This window comes from Semicossyphus pulcher, unplaced genomic scaffold, assembly GCF_022749685.1.
Source record: "Semicossyphus pulcher isolate SPU_LCO1_2020_fin unplaced genomic scaffold, fSemPul1.0.p SCAF_14, whole genome shotgun sequence".
Classification (NCBI taxonomy): Eukaryota; Metazoa; Chordata; class Actinopteri; order Labriformes; family Labridae; genus Semicossyphus; species Semicossyphus pulcher.
This window is the reverse complement of record NW_027211648.1, coordinates 20,789,784-20,813,523: the sequence shown is the minus strand read 5'-3', so window position 1 is coordinate 20,813,523 and position 23,740 is coordinate 20,789,784. Positions and strand designations below refer to the sequence as shown.

The 23,740-nt window shown below is 38.7% G+C and overlaps 1 protein-coding gene across 2 annotated transcripts in view; it reads left to right on the top strand.

The window, feature by feature from the left end:
- Positions 1 to 9,540, top strand: part of fndc5a (fibronectin type III domain containing 5a) — a 34,454-nt gene extending 24,914 nt beyond the window's left edge. The window contains exons 4-6 of one of the 2 annotated variants that reach the window (XR_011308081.1): positions 2,295 to 2,384; positions 2,560 to 2,749; positions 5,364 to 9,540. Coding sequence is in view for 1 of the 2 variants with exons in the window: in XM_069662211.1 (XP_069518312.1) it covers positions 2,295 to 2,384; positions 2,560 to 2,693; positions 5,364 to 5,423 (284 nt within the window). In the remaining variant the exon portion in view is untranslated. The remainder of the gene's footprint in view (positions 1 to 2,294; positions 2,385 to 2,559; positions 2,750 to 5,363) is intronic. The other variant, XM_069662211.1, reaches the window with a different exon arrangement.
- The last annotated feature ends 14,200 nt before the right edge of the window (positions 9,541 to 23,740 follow it).

The window sequence follows — 23,740 nt, the reverse complement described above, 5'->3', positions numbered from 1 at the left end:
TTATTCTGTACAATTGCTGTGAATAGTTTCTAATGCCCTATCGCTTGATAGAGTTACATAATAACATATATTCCAGCAGCCTAGGTGCATCCATGGTTACAATGAGCTTAATCACTAAGAGTTTCCGGTTACTATTTAAGTGTGAAAAATAAATTTTCTGATTAAAAATTCAGAGAAACGCAAAAGTAGTCTCCTGTAGACTTAATATGTTGCTGCAGTATCCTATTTATGTCAATGGATTTAAGAAAACATATTGGAAATATTCCAGCGCTGTCTTAAATTGAACGTTGTTTATTCATAACATCAGGAGCTTGCTTCAGAGATGTTAAAGCTGACCAGTTAGCCCAAGTGAGGCCAGCTGGCAACAGTATCAGATGCCTTGGGCTTTTTTGCTTTGATTAGTTAATACTGGTAACAGAGGCCAATCGATCAGCAGAATTGCTTGTTGCTAAAAGCTACTGGAGCATGGGTTTCCTGCCACACTGGACCCTTCAAATGTCACCCATTGCAAATTATAAAAGGAAAGGAGTGCTCACTACGCAGCAGTGAACTTTAACTCAAGCTACTGACTTCCACAACACTCAGCAGTGCAAGTAAAAGTTGTGTGGTTGCTTTATTTGATGGAAACCCGCAGGCCTCTGTATCACTCCTCTCTTTGTTATTTCTCATGATGGTCATACAACTTCAAAGATGATGACAGTTATTGTGAGTGTTATTGAGGTTGGTGACTCTAACAGGCGTTCAAAGAATAAGGCCTATTAGTGATCACTGAGAACAAACCCCTCTAGCTGCACGTGTGCAAGTCTGCCTGTTTTTATATGTTTTAAGATGCCTGTCTGTACGTCTTTTGAAACTAATCTCTTCTATTTTCTTGCTATGACTAAGGCACCTGTGCTCCAGCTCCCTGCAATTACTTTACTTTCTCCTGTAATTTAAGACACAAAGGCGACAAGAGAAAGAGTTCTGAATGGGTAAAATCACTCATTCAGGGAACCTTCAAACACTTTGTAAGAAGGTTTAAGATTTCAAGAGCAAGAATATAGACCTTGGACTGCAACTGTCAGAAACAAAAGACCATGTCAAAGAAAGCCCAAATGGATAAAATTTACTTTGCAGAATAGTTCAATGAAGTCTGCTGGTGATCACCTCATTTGAATCCAAATATACAGTACACATAGAAGTAATCATTTCAGCAATCACCACCAATGAGAACAGCAAAAGTTTCAGCAATATTTCAGCAGTCTCTATTTTTAAGTAAAGGTTTAAAAAAAGAGACAGTAATTATTGCTGTTGCCTTACAGCGAAAATGATCCTGGCTCTGCCGGGAGGGGCCTTTCTGTGTGGAGCATGCATGGGTTCCCTATTGGTTCTCTGGCTTCCTCATACAGTCTACTAAGATGCTCATTAATTAATTCATGACTCTAAAATTGCCCGTATGTGTGAGTGTATGTGTGTATGGTTGTGTTTTGCTATGTGTCAGTCCTGTGATTGACTGGTGATCAGTCCAGGGTGTACCCCACCTCTTGCCCAATGACAGCTAGAATGAATGACCCCCCGTGACCCTGAAGAGGATAAGCTGTCTAGACTGTGGATGAAAAGATGGTATAAAAAATAGAGATTAGAAAATCTAATATAATATTAGACAATCTATCCATCACATATTTAACTTTTTACTGTATGATTCACAAGTTTGGTGGATATTTTAGTGGAGATAATAACATAAGCATCCAAATGTATTCTGTGTATTCCTCACATCCCATTGCATGACACCATCTTAATATCACTCTGCACCAGAAAACACTAAAAACAAAAATGCACATGCTAAAGCAACCATGCAATTCTTTTCATAGAAGGCCCGCATAAATACAGTGATGCTATTTGTCACCAGGCTAACTGCCCTTGAGTGTTCAGTCATAGTATTCAGTGAAAATGCTAACTTTATAGCAAACATTTTGCTGATATGTTATATAGTTTTGCTGTTCTGCTGCCAATCAGCTCCTCGTCTTCCAATAAACAACAATACAAAACAAAAACAAGTGAACTGAATTGAAAAGGTTTCTGGTAAATGTTGCAGGCACATTGAACATTTTCTTTGTTGGTTTATTTTTTTTATCAGTTTGACTGTGTGATTGCACATTTGGATTTATAAGGAGCAAATTTCCTGTGAATTTGAATGTTATTCAAGGATAAATGTTAAATAAATGTTAATGTCTCTACTTTTTTTCAATTAAAGAGCAGAATTTGACATTTGGTTAATCCAGTCAGATAAACATGTTGTCCCTTAACTCCTTTAGACGAAGTGACGATGGAGGAAGTGGGCCAGTCCACACAGCTGAGGGCAGGGGAGCTCATCATCATTGTAGTGGTACTTATCATGTGGGCAGGTGAGGACAAAAATTTGTAGCACCAGGATGACAGAGCTATACACACATTGTTTCTGTCTAAATCTAATGCAAAAAAAAAAAAAAAGATGCAGTTGTTTTCAAAAGCAGTAAGTTATATTTGCGTTTCAGGGATGAAAAGTGTTGGCTGATATGAATCCATTCTGCCTTTCCTCAGGTGTGATTGCTCTCTTCTGTCGCCAGTACGACATCATCAAAGATAACGAGCCCAACAACAACAAGGACAAAGCCAAAAACTCCTCTGAGTGCAGCACTCCTGAACATCCAACAGGGGGGCTGTTGCGCAGTAAGGTATAACCCACTCCCCTCCATTCCCCGGGTGCCTCCCCCTCAGCGGCGCCGGGCAGGTGATTGGTCCCGGCCACTTCTAGACCTTTTCCATTGATGCTGCAAAATCATGCAAATTCATAGTGTCATCTTAAACTAAGCTCCAGGCTTCAGCTATCACTGCTTCAACATGGCAACATGCATGTCGTTACAACAACCAAAAAGATACCTGTCCAATAAGATAGAAAAAATAGATCAAATAACATAAAATTCCTACCAGCCTTCCACCTCAATAAACCGTTTCCACCTTGCCAAATGTTTTTTAACATCTTCATTCATATTTGCAATATAGCTTTATAACTAAGATAAATTTGATAAACATTTAGAAATAATATATATTCAAGGAGTCTGTTCCAGCTGCTTTAAAGATAAATCTTTTTCCTAACAAAATAATCAGATTAATAATATAGCAATCTGTCTCTGTAAAATTGCCAAATCTCACAAAGAAAAAATCTAGTTTAAGGCACAGTTGGAGGGAGGTTGAAGAGATGTCTTCAACCTCCCTCCAAAAGGCAGACACAACATGACAATGCCAGAGCAGATGTACTGTCGACTCTGATTCCATACAGCAAAAATGACACTCATCCGTTTCAACAATACCGCAATTTTTTTTTGTTATAAATTATTTTTAACTGGAAGGATCTTAAAAATGAATCGACTGTTGTCTTATACATTAACTCACTTGTGTACGTGCTATAGGACACAAGTGAGTTAATGTATAGGATATATTATTTTTTTATATATATTATTTGCTGGAGGATGAAACTGAAAACACAGTGAGCACTGAATTGCTTTCTTTAAAAAAATACATTTCCAAAAAAGATAGATTTCCAATCAAATTATTCACACATTGTATATGAGGTGGCTGTAGGAAAGGATATAGCTTTTTCTCCAAACAACTGATGAGCACTCTCCAGTAGTTTACATGAATACCAGTCTTCATTCAAGTATACTTTTTGAACAAAGGAGAATTTCAAAGAGAAGCATAAAGCTTCTAGGTTTAATAGTTTTAACCCACCTTGTTCATAATTATTATAATTCCTCTTTTTATTTTCTCTGGTTTGTTACTCCAAAGGATTTCAAAAATCTTTTTTTCATAAGACTTGAAAAAGGACTGTAATGGAGTTGGTAGAAAGATAGAAAAATTGCGGCACAACAAAGAAATGAATTAGGGCCATGGTTGTAAGATCTTATCCATCTTTTTCAGTTTATTGTTGTAATTCATTGTACAAAGGTCTCCTAAGTTCTCAGGAATCTCAATACGTAAACATTAACTGGCCCATCAGTCCAGATGATTGGTAATCTACATGGCAATTTAGAATTTTACATTTGTCATCATTTGGTTTCAAACCTTACAGTGAAAAAAGTTCCAACTGTTCAAGAAGAGATTGCAAACAAGGGGTTTTTGGACTCAATAGGAAACTAGTATCATCTGCATATATTGACATTTTTGTTTGTATATTCCCAACTTTCAGCCCCTCTATGTCCAGGTTAGACCTCACTAGTATTTCCATAACTATTATAAATAAATATGGTGACAAAGGGCATCCTTGTGTTACTCCTCTTGATAAAGGAATGGATTTAGAGATGTATCCATTGTTAATAATCCTACAACTGGTTGTCATTATAGAACATTCTAACCCAATTGATTGAGGATTTGCCAAAATTAAAAAAGCCTTAACTTTTACAAATAAATTCTAACAGAAATGTATCAAAGGCTTTCTCCAAGTCAACAATAAAAATTAACCCAGCTTCGTTATTCAACTTATAATATTCAATAATCTCCAACAGCTGATTGGTATTATTGCCAATGTAACGACCCTACAGAAATCCTGATTGGTCTTGATAAAAAATGCGTGTCAGCACATTCTTTAATCTATGCGCTATCCATTTAGCAAGTAACTTAGTATCATAGCATTGGAGTGTTATTGGTCTCCAATTTTTTAGATTCACCAGGTCCTTGTATTGCCCACTGGGTTCCGGCTTGGGTAACAGGCCTTTTTTCTGAGAATCTGACAAATACCCATCATTAAAGGAGTAATTAAAACAAGAGAGCAATGGTATTTTAACTAAATCAAAGAATTTCTAGTAAACCTCAATGGGTATTCCAGGTGTTTTCCCTGGTTTAAAGGATTTTTCAGCAGTTCCTCCTCAGTTATCAAATCCTCACATGACTCTATATGGCTATATCTCTATAGCCGTTAACTGTTTTTTCATAATTTTGTGGAAAATAGTTATGAAAACTAAGTTGAGGTAGTGACATAAGAGAAAATATCTAGGCAAAATAATTTTCTGTCTCATCTAATATCTCTGTATGTTTGGACAATACTTCTCCATTATTTGAGATTAATTTTGAAATTTTTTTTTGGAATGAGTTTTATGTTCACCTTTTTTATGCACCTTTTTCCATCCACTCCGCCCTTTTATAATCATAGCTTCTTAACAGTCAATTCTCAACTAAATCATATAGTCAAAGTCAAAACCAATCTTTATTCCTTTCTCTCTCTTGCTACTTACATTCGTAAAACATCCAAATTCAGAGGCATTCTCACACTCATGAAGGAGGCCTGTTGAATGATTCATGCAAGTCTTCCAGCATCCTCATACCTGTCATCTTCCTCTCTCCTCCCACAGATCCCCAAGAACAACAACAACAACAATAGGATGCCATCTGTCAACATCATTGAGGTGTGACTTCTAAGACATCTTCTCTTTATCCAAAAGACTTTGCTCTCACAAACAAGTGGGGCCCTTTAAAGCCCATCTGCTTGTCAGGATGAGGCTGGGACTCTGGGCTCCTCGGCAGAGCTTGTTCTCCTTTGGCCTGGTGTGGAGGTGAAGCTGCAGGACACAGTCTGGCCAGTGCTGGTCTGGAACAGAGTTGACAGTGGATTGTTTGTGGCTGCACAGTGCTCAATAAGTACTGTAGCACGAGGCAGCAGATATTAGCGCCAAATGGCTCCGGCAGTGGAGGAACTGAAGATAAACCAATCCAAAGGACCAAAGCCGATGAACAGAACCAGAGACTGTTTCATTTCTCTCTCCCTATTTCATTTCTTTCTTCTTGTCATTTTTATGAACATTCACAAACCTGGACATTTAATAATCATCCCTTGAACTCTAATCTCACCTTCTACACTGTATTTCCTTCACAACATCCCATTTCTATGCTTCATGAAGTGAAGAACACTGAACACTGTAGATGACTCACGTTTATCACAGTTGTTTTACTGATCTGACTTTTAACAAGGTGCACCAGAACAGTCTTCTTGTTTCGGTATCCATTTATTTGTTGTATTGTTTCAGGTCCCCGGGCAAACAGAAGCTCTTTAAAGTCCTGTGGGAAAGCTTTTTTTGTTGTTGTTGTTGTTTTGTTTTTGTGGCGAGCTTGTTTTCCCGCCTTAGGGAGTCCAGATTCCACCTGGCTAATTTAGGAGCCAATCCTCAGAGGTGCTGCAAATGATGCTAGAGCAGCATTAAAGGGATCACTCATATCTGAATCACCAAATCTTGTCAGCAAAGGTTAAACTAATTCAGTCATTTTGAAAGCAACATTTAAGTCCTTAGGCCAGGTTTGGTATTATCTTACTCACAGTTGCTTTTGGCCTCTCACCTCCTTCATGCTTTTGTTATAGATTTCTGAAATGTTACATTCCACATTCAGGATGAGACCTTTAGTATTTCCTTGTGTCTTTCTCTTTAAATGCGGTAAATTTCAAAGTACTCTGGGGAGGTTAAAGAGGTGCCATAATGGAGTGCATTCATCTATTTAATGAACTTTTAAGGGGCTGGACTCTTTGGATAGCCATGGAAAAGTCACTGAAGAGACACTAATAAGATCCCTTATATCAGCAATAACAGCCTACGGAGAAGTGTGGAAGGAAGGACTCAAACTCTGTAGCCTCTTTGTCAAAAACTGCACCTCCCAGCATGCAATGTTCCGACAGATGAACAAACTGCATATCGACTATGAGGGAATTCTGAGCCTCATTCGCAGGTGATCCCTCCCCTGAACTTTTAGAGAAAAGTCTTTCAGCGCTGTTGTAAAAATGTATGTTTCTTATGGAGAGCATGGGGAAATAAGATTTTTGTGCCCAACCTTCAACCTTGACACACCCTTAAGCATCCTGAATAGAAGGGCTTCTATCAAGACTTATTCAGAAGTCAAAGTAAACATTTGTTTTGAAACTCCATGTTGAAGAGGCTAAAAGCAATGAAGTATCGACTGTCGCCATACAGCACTGTGCACTGCATATGTGAAGGAACTTTAATGAAAAAGCAAAAGGTGTATTTGAGGGCTGATTCAAACTCATTAGTGCTGCCTTAAAAAAATATTATGATTTAATGAATTAGATGGCAAGCCCTGTATCTCAAATTTGCGTCATATTTATTAACTTTTCATATAATATTTATATGTGCAAAGTAAAAGTTTTACAGATTGATGACATGCAAGCCGAGGTGAATTTGAAAACATGGAAAAAGCAGTTGGTATTGGATGTGTAAATAGATTTTATATTTCATTCTTGTTCTTGGATGGTGTCAGTATGGTATAGTATAATTTGGAAAGTGTATAGACTCCTTATGTAATAGGGTCATTGCTACTGGTAAAATGTAGGTGTTTTTTGTGTGTTAATACAGTTAAAGTCTGTCATTATTGAGCTTGTTCATAGCACTCCTCTGCTGTTATGTATTTCTATTACATTATGTCACTGTGCTGTTTACATGCAGAGAGAAAAGAAAATGATTAAAAGTGCTGGAGATTTGAAATGACACTAAAGCATAGTGGTTTAATGGCTATTCAGGCCCTCAAAAATCTTTTATGACAGAATGATAAACTCACCAGCTATTCTCGTTCTGCACAGACGTCTTCTCTCAGTCTGGGTATATACAATTTCATTTATTGGAAACTCAGACAAATACATGTGTTGACAATAAGAGGCAGCAAAGGCAGGAGTAATTAAGGTTACGGTTGAGAGGAGTTGATAGATGATGACTTATGCAATGACAGGCCACTCCCATCCACCTTTCCCCCTCTTCTGTACCGTCATTCTTAAAGATGTGAATTTAAAAATATTATACAAAAGCTGAAGATTGTGGTCCACCAATAAGCATAGAACTCACAGAATGGAGAAAAGGGACAAAACAAGTCTCAGGGGCCCCTCTGACTGATTATGATAGGTGTTTAGTTGTTGCCAGGACAACCTTGGTGTGGCCTGGAAACTGTTCTGCAACATTACTGATCAGAACTCCTAACCTCTGAGGGGTTTTTTTGCTAAAGGTTAAATATTTCTTCCTCATTTTTGCTACACAAGTAGCTAGCTCTCCAATTGATCCACATGATAATGAATATTGTGTCCCTGGATTATTTCTTTGAACTAGGGCCATGTCTTAGTTTGACAGCAGCAGATTCAAACTGCATCCCTGTAGCCATTTTCTCTCTTTGAATGATTTCATGTCCTTCTCTTCAGTTGCTAAAATGAGTCAAACTACAGCTAAAAGCATAAGAGCTTTCTTTTTAGAGCTGTCCGAGGTTTAACTGAATTAAGTTAATTCTAAGCTTATTACACTGTATAATCAACTCCAAATGATGATCCAGTCCTCAGTGTTATCTATGAATATTGTATTCCATATTACTGATTGAAACACAGGGTTTTTGTGAAAATTCACGGCACGGTAGGATAGCTTGACATTTTGGGAAACAAATTAGAGTTCGATAACATATGGATGTACAAAAGATATGTAGCTACAGACAGCAACTTTTTAGCCAAAATTAGCATAAAGACTTGAGACACAGCCAAGTCAGCTGTTCACTACTGTTCCCTGCAATGCTGACCAGCTACTGGATCCATGATTGGTTTATTCATCCCATTCTTTGTACAAAAGCAAATTACCCAAAATGTGGAACAATGCCTTGGCCTACATATGAGCAGTGTGTTTGAGTGAGCTCTCCTCCATAAAGATGATAATACAGCAGCCTCAACAACCGTGGTATAACAAATTATTTTACTTAGAAGTGTGTGTGAGCCTGTTAAACAATGACACAGAGGTCTAACATGTCAGGCGAATAATGGAACACATCTGGGTATCTTGGACCACCCACTTCATACCTTGTGGTGGAGTAAAGTGGGTTTTTTTTGTCAATCATACATGTAAGTTACTATTCATACTGCTAAAGAAACAAGCTGATCATTTGGACTCACGCTGTTCATAGCTCTAAGGACACCCGGCCTCTATTTCCGGTTCGAACTGGTTTAAGAGACACAGGTCAAAGACAAAAAAACCTTTTCACACTTAACTAATGGTGACGACTGTATGAACTCAACATTCCACTTGAGCCCTGTGATGGAAAATCACTCTTTTCATAACACACCAAGGATTTTGTTTAGTGCCAGAGGCCTAAGGTGTTTCTCACACTACTGTATGTGTGATATAATGCCTGAAAAATACTGTTTGCTCAGTAGCAACAATGGACTGTTTCTCAATGAGAAAACTGGCCAGTTAAGAGAAAATGGAACAACTTGCACGGAAACATTCGTGAAAACCGAGTAGGATCATTGATGTTAGAAGTTGGCCTCCTTCAGTTCTTGAAACACAGAATAGAAATGAGATAAATAGCGAAGCATGGTTTAGAAAATCAACTGCTTTATTAGTGCTATCATGTTTATATTCCTTGTATGAAGTGTACTGCAGTCATTGCTTTATGAGGGCTAGCATGGTTTATCTATTATGCACAAGGTTACACAACTTCAATAATGAAGGATATGGTGTATGCTTACTTGTGTATGCTTAAATAAAATAAAAATCAAATATTTTCCACAAAAATTCTGTGTTGGATCTTAATTGAGAGAACATCTAGTGGTGACATGCAGAATAGGGTCAGGGTGGTGTCTCTCGGGGGTTTGATCCCTGACTGCTACAATCACGTGTAAGTGTCCTCGGGCAAGACACTGATACCCAAATTGCTTCTGGGGGCATAGCCTTTGGGTATGAATGGGCATAGATCTGATTGGAGATTGGAGCACTTAGGCCTTTGACATCAGTGTATGAATGTGACATGTAGTGTAAAAGCAGCTGTGAATGGGCGCAAGACTAGAAAAGCACTATATAAGTACAGTCCATTTACCATTTTATTTACCATTTTAACAGATCCCAGACCAACAGGAAAAAGTAGAATTGGCCATACAATTGGCCATCCTACTGTTACTTGGGAGGAAAGGAGAAAGAAAGAAAATGCTCCTGAAAAAAAACCCCAACAATATGGTTTCTGGCCACATAATTTACTGTCAAGTCAGCAACTTGTGCCTGAATTTGTAATATCTTAGAAATCAAAGAGAACTTATAAGAAATAACATAACCGATCACTTGGATCTTACTAAAGCCCCACATTAGTTTACATTTGTTATTTTTACATCAATACAAGAGAAATGGGATTTTCTAGTTGACATGCATAGCCTCTAAAGTCTTTTGTTTTTGGTGGTTCAATCTGTTTTGACAATATCGTAAGAGCTGCAGAAGAACTGTAAAGCATGTCGGATAAACACAAAAAACGTTCTTGCTGCTGCGATGCTGCTCTCGACTCTGGAGGGGCACAACATTGTTTGAAGGTGAAGAGCAGTTCTGTGGTTGCTCAGCTACACACGTGCCCAGTCTGCACAGCATGTGTCACGAGGCCTTCACGGACACCTACACAACTGCCTTCTGGATGGCTGGCCAGGCTTATCCACTATCTGTACAGACAGGGTTACTTCAACAGTGTGCATTATTCAATGAATGGGACCCATGCTGATAAGTTCTATGTTCTTGGGCTTCCTAAGATCACTTTAAACCCTACTAGTGCACAGCTCTCAGATCCTGCTACGTAAGAAACAGGTAAGAAACAGGTCAGTGCAGGTGAATACATTTGTGTAATAGAAAATACATTTCTGGCAGGAGAAGTACAAAATAACTTAAACAGGGATTAAAACAGACAGTCCCAAATACAGTAAAAAGGCAAGGCATTTCAGATGCTTAAACACTTAAGTGCACAACACAACTTATAGAACATCAAAACACTTAAAACATGCAATAATTTTAACACACAGTGAAATGTATGATATGTATGAACACTCAAAAAGAGAAATCAAATACGAACCACAAATTCAGTGCAAACAATGAAATAAGCACCCCTTGTAACAATAATTTAACAATAGAACAATAGATTTTGTTTCAGTTAGTTTCAGCAACAGTCAAGCATCATAATCTTTTTGAGGCAAGTACTATCTGTGCATGAAGACCGTCAACAAATCCTTATTTAGGGAAATGGACTCCTTTCAAAGATTTCTGGGACCCAGTTGAAACGCTTGTGTGTTGTACAACTCTTTGCCTTCCATTCATTAAGGGTAATTTTTGGCACCATGTTTCCAAAGCGTTGTTGGTAGATTCTGAAAGTAAGCATAGATTAGGGAATCGAACATTAGGATTAATTTGTTTCCAAAGCTCTCACATCTATTACACAACTACAAATGTTTTGATTAAATCTTTTTATTTATTCCCAATACCGGTTCTGATACCTGAATTTCCTATACAGCCAATACCGAGTACAGAGATGATGACAAGTGCCATAATCACAATAATAGCTATATACAACTAACCCTGCATAACATTTGTAAAACATGAACAAATACAGTACATACAAAGAATGAATGCCATAAAACTGTCTTTTGTTGTCTTGTTTGAGTTAAAACAAATAAATCATTCTAGGTGGAAATAAATCTGTATGGACATGTCTCTATCCAGACCTGAAGAGACTTCATACCAAACTAAAGCTGTCCCATATACCCAATTTTTTTGGGCTTCCAATTATAAACTATGAAAAACTATAAACTATCCCGGCCAGGCCTATACGAAACCAATGCATTTGGTAATTAAAACCGTAAAAAACACAGTGAGGTTTGTTTTAGAATGAGTTGACGTCTGCAGATAATTGGCCTTCGCTTAAAACTCAGTGAACAATGAACACAGAAGTTATCCTAACTTTGAAACAAGTAAAAGACCTAGAAACTAGGTCAGCTAATATTGGCTGCCCTACAGCTCACAGCTCCTCCACAAGCGTTTTGTGAGCTGAAATGTCTGAAATTTAAGTCTGTACTAGAATGACACTACTGATGTTTGCTATAGTCATGTTATAAATGACCTAACATTAGTTCTTCTTCACTGCTCAAAAACAGTTGCCTCTGCTGTCTGGTGGCAGCAAAGATTTGAACAGTCTCTTATGGCAGCACAGTCAACTTATGGACTCTGGAGGCTACTGTTTTTGGAATGGCAAAGAAGAATTGATTTCCAGTGAAACAAGGCTTAAAATCACATTATAAGATCGACTGATAAGCAGGCGATACCAGATCAATCATTTTAGGCTCTTTCTGAGACCTTGTATCGTTATCAGAACAACTGTAACAAAAAGCCAATGACAATGCTGTACCTGCGTGTGAGGTCGGAGGGATGCTGCCAGTGTCTGCCGGAAGTCCCTGGAGTCTGGTCAGCCACATGGGTCATCAGGTTCTGCAGCTCGGTCACTACATCTTAAGGAAACACAAGTGTGAATTTATAAAACCAGGTTTTTGAAAAAGACAGCAACACTTAGGCAGAATCTACAAAAAATAATATTGGAGAGAAAAGTTAGAAAAATCCCATAACATGAGAAAAAGTTGTTATGATCAAGACTTTTAGTGACAACATCAATTTCTATTGTATCATTAGCAGTGCATGTGAGCAGGGCATTGCCATGAGAATCCCATTAGGGCCATCTCCATTTCCCTTTCTGATAGAGCTCAGGGTCATACCTGGATCTGTATGTTGTATCTCATTCATGTGTCTGGTGACTGAATGAACATACAGCCGTTTTTCACGATCCCAGTCCACCTCACTTTTGAAGACCACCGGCCTGAAAGGGACAATTTCTCTATATACCAGAAATCTTTACCTCATTCATAAAAACATCTCATTTTCAGCTACCTATGAGTAGTGATGAAAAAACATGACAGATCAACATGAGACTATAGATACTGATGAAACAGAAAGGCAGACAGGTAAAATCATGAGTATTATTAAGGATAGGCACAGTTGTCCCAAGAAGCCATGGCTGCACCACAATGTGTTTGCTATGGTCATACTACTCCCCCTAGAGGTGGCAGAGGCCACTATAATACCTTTGACTCCAGTTGATAAATCTTGTAGACTGAAAACCATTGTTCCTATTTGGGCTCTGCTGGGAAGAGTTACTGTTCAGCTCAGAAAGGGATGCTTGTTTGCTGCTGGAGGTCGTCTGACAAGCGGCCACAACCACAACAGATTTTACCTAGAAAAGGCACAGAGGTTGTGAGTGTGAGAAAATAAAGTCTGCCTACTACATAATATGCAGGGCCACATTATCTGTACCACAACAGCTTACCTTCACTAGTGGTAACGTGGTTTCATAACTGGTGTCCAAGGTTGTTTCCTCTATACTTAGTGTAGCCTGACACTCATGGATTGCCTCCATCACATCTCCCTGAGCCTTAACTGACACCTGCTCACTACTAACATCCAACTCCACTGAGATTTGTTGACATATAGATGATTCAAATCTGGGGGGACCAATATTCCACACCTCTTCTACATCACCTTCTAAAGGCTCTACAGGAAAGTTCACAGACTCCAACTGTGGCCCACTTACTATCGGACACAAATCACTACCTGTGAAGGAAATGTGCTCTCCAGAGAGCGTAGCTTGTTTTTGGCAACCTGGCTCAGGTGAACTGTCAGGTTGGCTCTCAAACTCAAATGCCTTAACCACATCGTTCCTGAACAGGGGGCTAGAGGTTGCTGGAGGCAGCTGAGGGTATACTGACTGAGAGAGGTTCTTCCCCAATTCGAGGTCCTTCCTGTAGGACATGGAGAAATATCCCTGATCCCCTTCTACATTCAGAAGCATATTTTTAATACGCTCCTTATGTTCTTCCTCCACTTGCCAGTCTCCTCTTTCCATGTTTTGTATTTGTGCCAAAGAGGCATTCACAACTGGCTTGTTGTCTAAAGTGGAGCTACTTGGAAATGTGCAGCTCTCAACATTGTCAGATAATCCTCGAGCAATTGAAGTGCCAAAGGGATTGAGACACAAGATGCTATCAACATCACAGTCAAAATCAGGTGCAGGATTTAAGAGGACTTCCCCACACTTCACACTGGTTGGCACAGTCACCTTATTTCTCCCTGGCTCTATAGAAGTCTCACATTCAACATGCTCTATATTTAGCTGACAGCTCACAGTTTCTTTCATTTCACTACTAATAGCGTGTGTCCTATCGAGCAATGCAGGCTTAGAGATGGTGGACAAAGAATCCTGTCTTGCAGGGGGGCTGCAAAAGTCAATGAAACATCCAAGGTCTGGAGACAAAGCCTTTGGACTACAGGCCTTTTTTGCTGGAGTCTCATAATCATTGTCAGGAATAGAATCATCCAATTTCCTTTTTTTCTGACAATTGTTCACAACCTCAATCTTAAAATTAATGAACGGATTTGAAAATGTCCCCATTTGATGCAGAGTAGCCCTTTGCTCACAAGTGATCATCCTTGAATACATAGAAAGTGGTTTCAAGTGTTTACATGTTACTGGATCAAGGCTATTGAAAACTGTGTTCTTCTGGTTGTCTTTCTTATCCATGTCTGCTGGAAAAAAAGAACAGATTGTGAGCAATTTTGCTTCAGTATTTCATTTTTAGGCAAACAGCGAAAAAGTATTTCAAATAAAGCAACTATGTTTAGACAGTATATCTTTTAATACAGGGGTAATTTTTGCTTTCCACTAGTTTAATAGCAATCTTTTCCATAGTAAATACTTTACTAGTACTGACTTTCACACTACATAATAAAAGAAAGGTCTATGGCATTCATTCTCTGTGTATACTACGGCTACACAATATCAGAATAAACTGACATTGCGAAATATCCAGGAAAATGAAAGCAGATAACCAGTGTTTTTTAGTACATATATACAATTAACAATCAGACTTTTTACTATTTAGGACTTAAAGTTTGTTTTCTTTTTCCAAAACAAATCTTTGTCCTACTTTTACCAGAACTGGTCCAGCCCTCTGCAAAGTGTTACTGTGACACCCTCAAGAAATAGTTGAGAGGCATCAGGTGAAGAATAGGGATGGGCATCTCAAGTACCGATACGCCCATGGACAAACCGTGCTCCTATCAGTATTTAACGTTAACATTCCGTCATATTTAATGTTGTTTTCCTTCAATCCTTTGCAATAATATGTTTACATTAACATTGTTATGTTTTGTTTATTTTAATCACACTGGTTTTGGACCAGATTTTTAGATCATCGAGACACCTAGGGTGTGGTATCCGTATAACCGTATCAGTATAGGCAAGTAAGTAAGTAATGGAACATCTATAACTAGAAAAACACTTATTTAAAAATAACTATTTCCGTCTGATACCTGAATACCGTAAGTGGTAGGCTATTTAATTGATTATTATTCTCCAATTACATCACATGAAAACATGTGAAATGTTAGCTACCGAAGTTACAATTGTACAGATGACACTGACCTTAAATTCTGTCTTACCTTTGATGCTTTTCTTATAAAAAGTTGTGTCTGGTCGCATAAATCCACTCATAATGGCTACTCCTATGTCTTTTTGTCATGTTGAGATGATTCAAGCTGTTTTCTATTCATGTACACGGCATAGGAAAGGCATTGTCGCGAGCAAAGCTCCTAGCCTTCATTGTGAACACACGGTCTTTGTCTCCATCTATTGGTGAAAGCGTAGCAGTGACACAGATTTAGCCAGTTTAGCTATATTATACAGGCCATTAGCTTTCAATAGAGGGGTGAACTGTCCAAATTGAGCAATGGGCTGCCGAGATATTGATATGTGTCGCAACAGTTTAGCTCAGGTTACAAAACGGAAAAGAACGCAGTGGAGGGCAGAGTGCATGCGAGCAGTGGAGTATGGCCAAAACAACGGTCTTTCTTTGAAAATACGATAGTTTTAGACCTCAAAAGATGGACAAAATGACTTTCACTATGCCTGAAACATTGGAATTACGAACTACAACGTCCTAAAGATTCATGGTAAGATGATAGGGCCTGATTCTACCTGAACCTGACCGAGACAGTGACTCAGCAGGATTGCCTCACAACTGTAGGCCAGTGAATGAATACATTTATGTTTCAACAGGGTCATGTTTTACTCAGACACCCCACCGTCCCAAAACAAACAGCAATGGACATGGAATCTATAATTTTGGATTTGTTGAATTTTATATTCATTTTTTGTATTTGGGACCTTTTTATATTTGTCATTTTTCATCTTTTTTATTATATATTACAGTATATGATATAAATCTGCTCCAGCATAGTCTCATTGATTATGTTGTTTTCTTTGGGTGTAAATACTGTAAGTCTAATTATCATCATTTTTTTAATTAGCCAAAAAGTGTTGCAAATTGATGCAAAGAGTACCGTTAGTCATATGGAAGTTTTACAGTTTGGTCTCTGAGAACTCTCAAATGGCACACATGGTGCCAAAATGTGTCCAAATGCAGGGCTCAACATAAGCACTGGCCCGGTGGCCCGACGGTAAACAATATAGTAGCCCTCCCGAGATTTACAGTTCTGATGAACGGGACGAATTAGTTTCTACGCAGAATCCCGCGGTAATCTCAGTCCGATGTCAGCATCAATCAATCAATCAATCAAATTTTATTTGTATAGCGCCAAATCATAACCAGGGTTATCTCGAGACACTTTACAGAAAGAGCAGGTCTAGACTGTCTCTTTGTTATGTTATTTAAAGAGAGGCCCAACATGAATCCACCATGAGTAGCACTTAAAAATTCGGTACATTGGCATCACCGCAGGTACTTTGGCTACTGCTGTCAACAACACGTTACACGCTACTTGCTGCACTCGCGACAGATCAGCTGTAATTCTAGAACACGCTAATTGACGTTAGAAAGCTACCGCCGACTAGTATAAACACATTTTAGTTTTCATACACACGTGAGGCTGGTGAGCCACTAAATACCCATAGCAGTGTGTCCCATACATAGAACAACAGGAAAAGTCCGTCTGATATCACATAGTGCAGCTTTTAATGAGAGCACAGAGTAAACTGACCGCTGTGCATGCAGAGTCTGTGTGTCAGTCACCTGCCTGTAAACTGTAAACATGCACGCGACGCTCCGGCCATCAAAGATGCGCCTGCGGGATGATCAAGGCAGATGGGCAGTTACGTGAGGTGGCAATAAGTGTGTGTATTCCTGTTATCAGCGGCACCTCGTCCCGGTGCATGTTAGCGCTGTGGCTACAATAAACAGACCGTTCACAGAGCGGACGTGTTTACCTTTAACGCGTAACAGGAAGTAGGAGAAGATTTCATTTCAAAAAGTTACTCTCACGGGCTGATCACGCTAATTAAACATACATTTGAACAGCGTCAGTAATGGTAGGTAACATACTCAATCTATTACTTCCTATTCATGCGGGTGTCAGAGTTGCTGAACCACGAGTGGTAAAAGAAGCCTCTTTATACCAATTTGATTATTTTGGTCTATTTTGTATGAGTTTATAATAGTTCCACAATTGAACACATTCATGAATAACAACCCTTACAGAGAAACAAAATTTGATGTTAAAATAATACAGAGAAAAAAAATTATTTCAGGGCCAGTGGTTTTAATGGCAGGGCCAGTGAATTTGTAAAGTTACTGGCATGTGGAAAATTTTGCTCATTGTTGACCCCTGAAATGGCTAATTTGGAGATTCCGCCTGAACATGCCTCAACTAAAACCTCTCTAACTTTGCTCTGCTTCACTTTATTTACATCAATCTTGGCACAGGCAATGTTCAGATGTTGTTCTATGGATTCCTATAGGTCTGTATGTGCAGCTGTATAATTTCAAAGGGGATATTCACTGTGAAAGTGTAAAGTTTGGGCGGAAATAAAATCTTTCAATTATGCTGTGTTCCATCTTTATTTACTCTGACCCAGTGGCATCTATACTGATTCTTACACCTCTGCAGAAATCTTATCTTATCTTTATATTGATAGAGAGTTAGAGGCCTAGGGATAAAGAGGTTAAAAACATATCAGTCCAGTTTTTAAATATGGTTATGCCCCATCTCACCTTGATCTGTATGTGAAAGGTCCACCACCTCTTTCTATTGAAGCAAAAAAAGCCCAACAGTCTCACCTGAGCGGAGTCCTCATCTGAGTCATTGTCAAAAGAGAGTGGGGGCTTACTGGTTCATCAAAAAAATTATCTCAGATAACACACACACACACACACACACACACACACACACACACACACACACAAGTTTAATACCATCAGTATAGTTTTTTGACAATGTACCCTCTGAAAAGTTAATATTGTCTCTTCAGTTTGAATTGAATTGGGTACGAACATTACAGCTTGCTTTCGCCTTATTAGCCGACTTTTTTCTTCTTCTTCATATGCAGACTTACTGAGCAAAATGAACCTTGTGTCAAATCAATAATTCAAGAATAAGCCAATCCCTAAACCTAATGCCAATTAAGTCAGAAATCAGGGCTTTAGGCTATGAAATTGATAATAAATTGTGATTTTAGTTATTACAATGATAATGTTTTCATGATTTATGGAAATCATCATGTTTGGCATCATGAATTCTATTTACATAAAATATTTTTTCTTTCACCTGGAGAACAAGACTTGAAAAAGGGGCATCTCTGCAGTACTGGAGCACAACATTCTATGATGTTTTGTGACAACATTTGAGCTTTTTTAAAGAATTGCAGCTTTTGCAATTTTGATATTGACCATTTTTCTATTTTGATAATATTTCGATCAATTGAACAGCCCTATTAAAAATTAACCAATACACACTTTCTTTCCTAGGGAGTTTAATTTCACAAATTCCATATAATGCAACAAAACTTTAACCTGGATCACAGGAATTTTGATTTAATAAATAATAAATAAAGATAAATAAGTAATAATATAATTTTCACAACAGGATTAGGTGGTGATTGTTTTTCTATTTACGTTATCCTAAAACGCGTAATGGTCGAAAATATGTGCAGGGTTTTAAGATATCGCATTGATCTAGATATATTAGACTACACTACAAGTGCCTACCGTTAACATTGACTTTTATACATAATTTAGATTTTCACATTGAATTTACGGACATTTTGTTGAAATTTCACAGAACAAATTTAGATTTGCAGAAATAACTTTATCATGTCAATTAACGTATGTAAGACAGCAATATTTTCCTTAACGTAGCATTAAGTTCGTAGCTAACGATAGCTAAAGCCCAAACATTTAAATGCGCGTTTAAAAACGTACGGGCACCGTTATGTGGCCCGTTTGCAAACATCGTTCTGTTGCCTTGATAACAGTTTCCAACGTTCAGTTCAGCAAACTTTGTTAAGATTTAACATCATTTTCAACGGTATTGACGCGGCGGGTACCATCGCTAGCAAGCAGCAACACGTTCTTCTAAATGTAGCATGTGTGAACACACATTAGCTCCATCAACTTCATAGACTCACATACAAAGGGTGGTGAATTACGACAGGCTGTGCCAGCCAACTGAATTTTACATCAATGTTCTACCAAAATATAACATTAAAACTCACCTTTGGACGAAAAGACGCCAACTCGAAAAACTCCACGTAGTTCATTACAAACACCTCGGACTGTCGGCCATGCAAACTAGTGGTTGAGTCTCGAACGTGCACACGGAAGTTAAACGTAATGAGGTCACTGTCACGGTTCACTGCAACGTTGTGTTTTTATTTTATTAGTTTAGCGATTTACTACTACTTGAATTGTCAGAAAGGATTTAAAATCAGAAAAAATAGTATTAAAAAAAAATCTGTCGAAGGATTGCACAAGATGGGATTTACATCAATAAAGGCAAAATTAAACATAGGAGGAGGAAATAACATTGTCATTGGAAAGTTAATGGTTTAATTGTTACGTAGAAATATTTTTGGGTCTTTGTTGCGTTTTACTTAGAGTTGTTACCACTGCAGCTCACAGCAAGAACATTTCTGGTTCGAATCCCGTTTCAGCCAGCGGTTCGTTGTGGAATTTGCATGTTCTCCCAGCGTCTCTGGGCACATTCCCTAAATTATGTTAAATGTATATTATATATATATAATTTTACCTTTATTTTACCAGGAAATTATCCCATTGAGATGCGAGATCTCTTTTACAAGGGAGTCCTGGCCAGATATATAAAAACTATATGCAGCTGAAAAATTTAAGAGATCTTGGCAGAAATGTTTTTCTATGGTTCTTCTATTTATAGGTTTGTAAAATGAAATGAGTAAAATTAATTGTTTTATTGTATCCAACATTTCTTCCAACTAAAATATTCTCATTAAGGTCTTTTATTTGCAGAAAATGGCAACACAATATAAAAACAACAGAGTACTTATGTTTTAACTTAGGAAGAATTCAGAAATCAATATTTGGTGAAATAACCCTGAAGTGAACAGTTTGTACCCAAAGTTGATGTGTCGGAAGCAGGAAAAATGGGCAAGTGTGAGGATGTGATCAACTTTAACAAGGGCCAAATTGTGATGGCTAGACTACTGGGTCAGAGCATCTCCAAAACTACAGCTCTTGTGGGGTGTTCCCGGTCTGCAGTGGTCAGTACCTACCAAAAGTGTCCCAAGGAAGGAAAACTGGTGAACCGGCCAAGGCTCAATGATGCGCAAGGGGAGTGAAGGCTGGCCCGTGTGGTCCGAAGGTCAAATTGCTGAAAAAGTTAATGCTGGTTCTGATAGAAAGGTGTCAAAACACAGTACATCAGAGGTTTTGTTGATTATGGGGCTGACCAGTCAGGGTGCCCATGCTGACCCCTGCCCACTGCCAAAAGCGCGTACGGACGAGAGAGAATGGACGAGTGAGCATCACAACCGGACCACGGAGCAATGGAAGAAGGTGGCCTGGTCTGATGAATCAAGTTTTCTGTCGAGCCATGGACTCCACTATACCAGTGGTTCCCAACCTTTTTTCCTTGTATTTAAGAAAGGCTGAGCCCCCCTAGCCCTCACACACGTACACCAAAACAATAATGTGATTAATTCCAAATCTTTATTGGCAAAAATGAACACCATTCAGCCTATAGTTCGCAACACATAACATGTGCAAACCTAATCTTGACAATCTCAGTGAAGACAAAGCCTCGTGCACCCCCAGCGATCTTTGGCGCCCCCCTAAGGTAGGAAATGGACTGTACTTATATAGCGCTTTTCTAGTCTTTGCGACCACTCAAAGCTGCGTTTACACTACACGTCACATTCACCCATTCACACACACATTCACACACTGATGGCAGAGGCTGCTACATAAAGTGCCCAACTGTCAATCAGTTATCACATTCATATCTGATGGCTGTGCCACCGGGAGCAATTTGGGGTTCAGTGTCTTGCTCAAGGACACTTCGACATGTAGAGCTGGGGATCGAACCCCCAACCTTCTGACTGAAAGACAACCGACTCTACCACTGAGTCACAGCCGCCGCACTAGACCTCTGAAGGGACTTCTGGCACAAAGATGTTAGCAGCAGATCCTTTAAGTCCTGTAAGTTGTGAGGTGGGGCCTTCACGGATCAGACTTGTTTGTTCAGCACATCCCAGAGATGCTTGAAAGTCAACACCTTGAGTTCGTTGTGTTCCTCAGACCATTCCTGAACCATTTTTGCAGTGTGGCAGGGCTCATTATCCTGCTGAAAGAGGCCACTGCCATTAGGGAATACCATTTCCATGAAAGGGTGTACTTGGTCTGCAACAATCTTTAGGTAGGTGGTATGTGTCAAAGTAATATTCACATGAATGGCAGGACCCAAAGTTTCCCAGCAGAACATTGCCCAAAGCATCACACTGCCTCAGCCGGCTTGCCTTCTTCCCATGCATCTTAATGTCATGTGTTCCCCAGGTTAGCGACGCACACTCATCCAGCCATACACCTGATGTGAAAGAAAATGATTCATCAGACCAGGCCACCTGCTTCCATTGCTCCATGGTCCAGTTCTGATGCTCACGTACCCATTGTAGGCACTGCCGGCGGGGGACAGAGGTCAGCATGGACACCCTGACCGGTCAGCGGGTATGCTGCCCCATGCCGACAAACTGTGATGCAGTGTGTTCTGACACCTTTTTATCAGAACTAGCATTAACTTTTTCAGCAATATGAGCAGTATCAGGTAGCCTTTCAAGTAACCTACCTCATCCACCACTGGTCCCAGGCCTTAGCCAGAAACAGCAATATGTGAGCTACCCAGGTCAGGCACAGGAACCTGTCTGTGTCCATCTTCCTTCGAGTCAAAAGAAAAGCTTTATGTCTTGAATGCCCCCCTCTCTACTGCCTTTCTTTTCAGCCTGGACAATCAGATGATGATAGAAACGCTGGAGTTGATACTAAAGTTGTTGTAGCATCAGGGCTCTGAATTCTGTCTCCAGCAGCCTCCAAATGTAAGATGGCATCTGAGAGAGTTTTTATATTAACTACACATACTGATTCCAGGTTGGTCCAGATGCTAGCGCTGTTAGCTGTGTTGTTTCAGGTGGTACCACTGATAGCTGTATTGCATCAGGTGGTAGCATTGTAACATGATGTGGCCAAAACATGTCAATTTAATAGGGCTGTGTCCACTGAAAATGCATAGAATAATTTTACATAATAAGTTTACATAATTTTATGCATAGAAAAAAATTATGTCGAAGACAGTTCAGCTATAGACAATCAATGGAACCACAAGATTGTGCTTGTGATCTCTTTTTGGCCGTTTTCTCCAACAGAGCTTTTAGAATTCAGTATCCCACTGAGCATGAAGGGGTAGAGCAAAATCTTACCTACTTAAATACCCTGTCAAGCATGTTTGTGGAAACGCTTTAACTGAATATGAATCATCCTCAGGGTTTTTGCATATTTCTTTTCATTGTAGACTATGTATTCCAAAATATTTTGTATTGACAGGCAAAACTTTTTATCTATAAAGATAAGTCAAATGGTCATACTTTACAGTTATATTATATTTATTTTGAAAATAATCTAATGGACAAAATGTTTACGCTTTTTCATCCAACAGCTAATTGTGCTGTTAATATTATCAACATAAAAGGAAATGGACCAACAGATAGAACGCTGCTCTTGTCAAGCTGAAAGTAAAAGGCAACAAAGACCCAAAAATATTTGAACGTAACAAACCATTAACTTTCCAATGACTCTTAATTGTTTTATTATTTCCTCCTTCTATGTTTAATTTTGCTTTTATTGATGAAAAACCCATCTTGTGCAATCATTCGACAGATATTTTTTAAAATGATTATTATTTTTCTGATTTTAAATCCTTTCTGACTGTTAGTTTGAGATTGTATATCATAAATAGATTTTTTTTGGGGGGGGGGGGGGGGGTAATAAAACATAAAATAGATGTTTAAGATTGGCATAGAATGATCGAATAGATATTTTCAATTTGGGGATAAGGATCAGTGGTGTCAAACAACACCATGCCGCCTGGACTCTGAGCAATGTAACTAGCAAAAGGGGGTTGGACATGCATTGGCTTGCATCATGCACTTCAGACCTTGCTCTATAGATCATTTACATAGAGCCCTTTAAGTGCAATTATTAGTTGCCATAGCCATTTCTCCCGCGTTTAGTTGTTTGAGTGAAAGTAATATGGTTTTAAAATCTTGCCGCATCAGATTTTGGAATAATCTTTTTTTTTTTTATTTAAAAAAAAAAAATCACACATACACATTGACTTTTATCGAAATTTATGTAAATTAATGAATTAAATTAAATTCATACATAAACAGATGCCAAAAATAAGACTGGGAAACATCCTTGCAAAAAGAATTACCTGGTGAAGTTAATGTAACAATATTAATGAACATACAGTATTAAAGTGCCCAGAGAACACATTCATCCCCTTGAACGTTAGGGACACTATATAGAAGCCTGAATAAT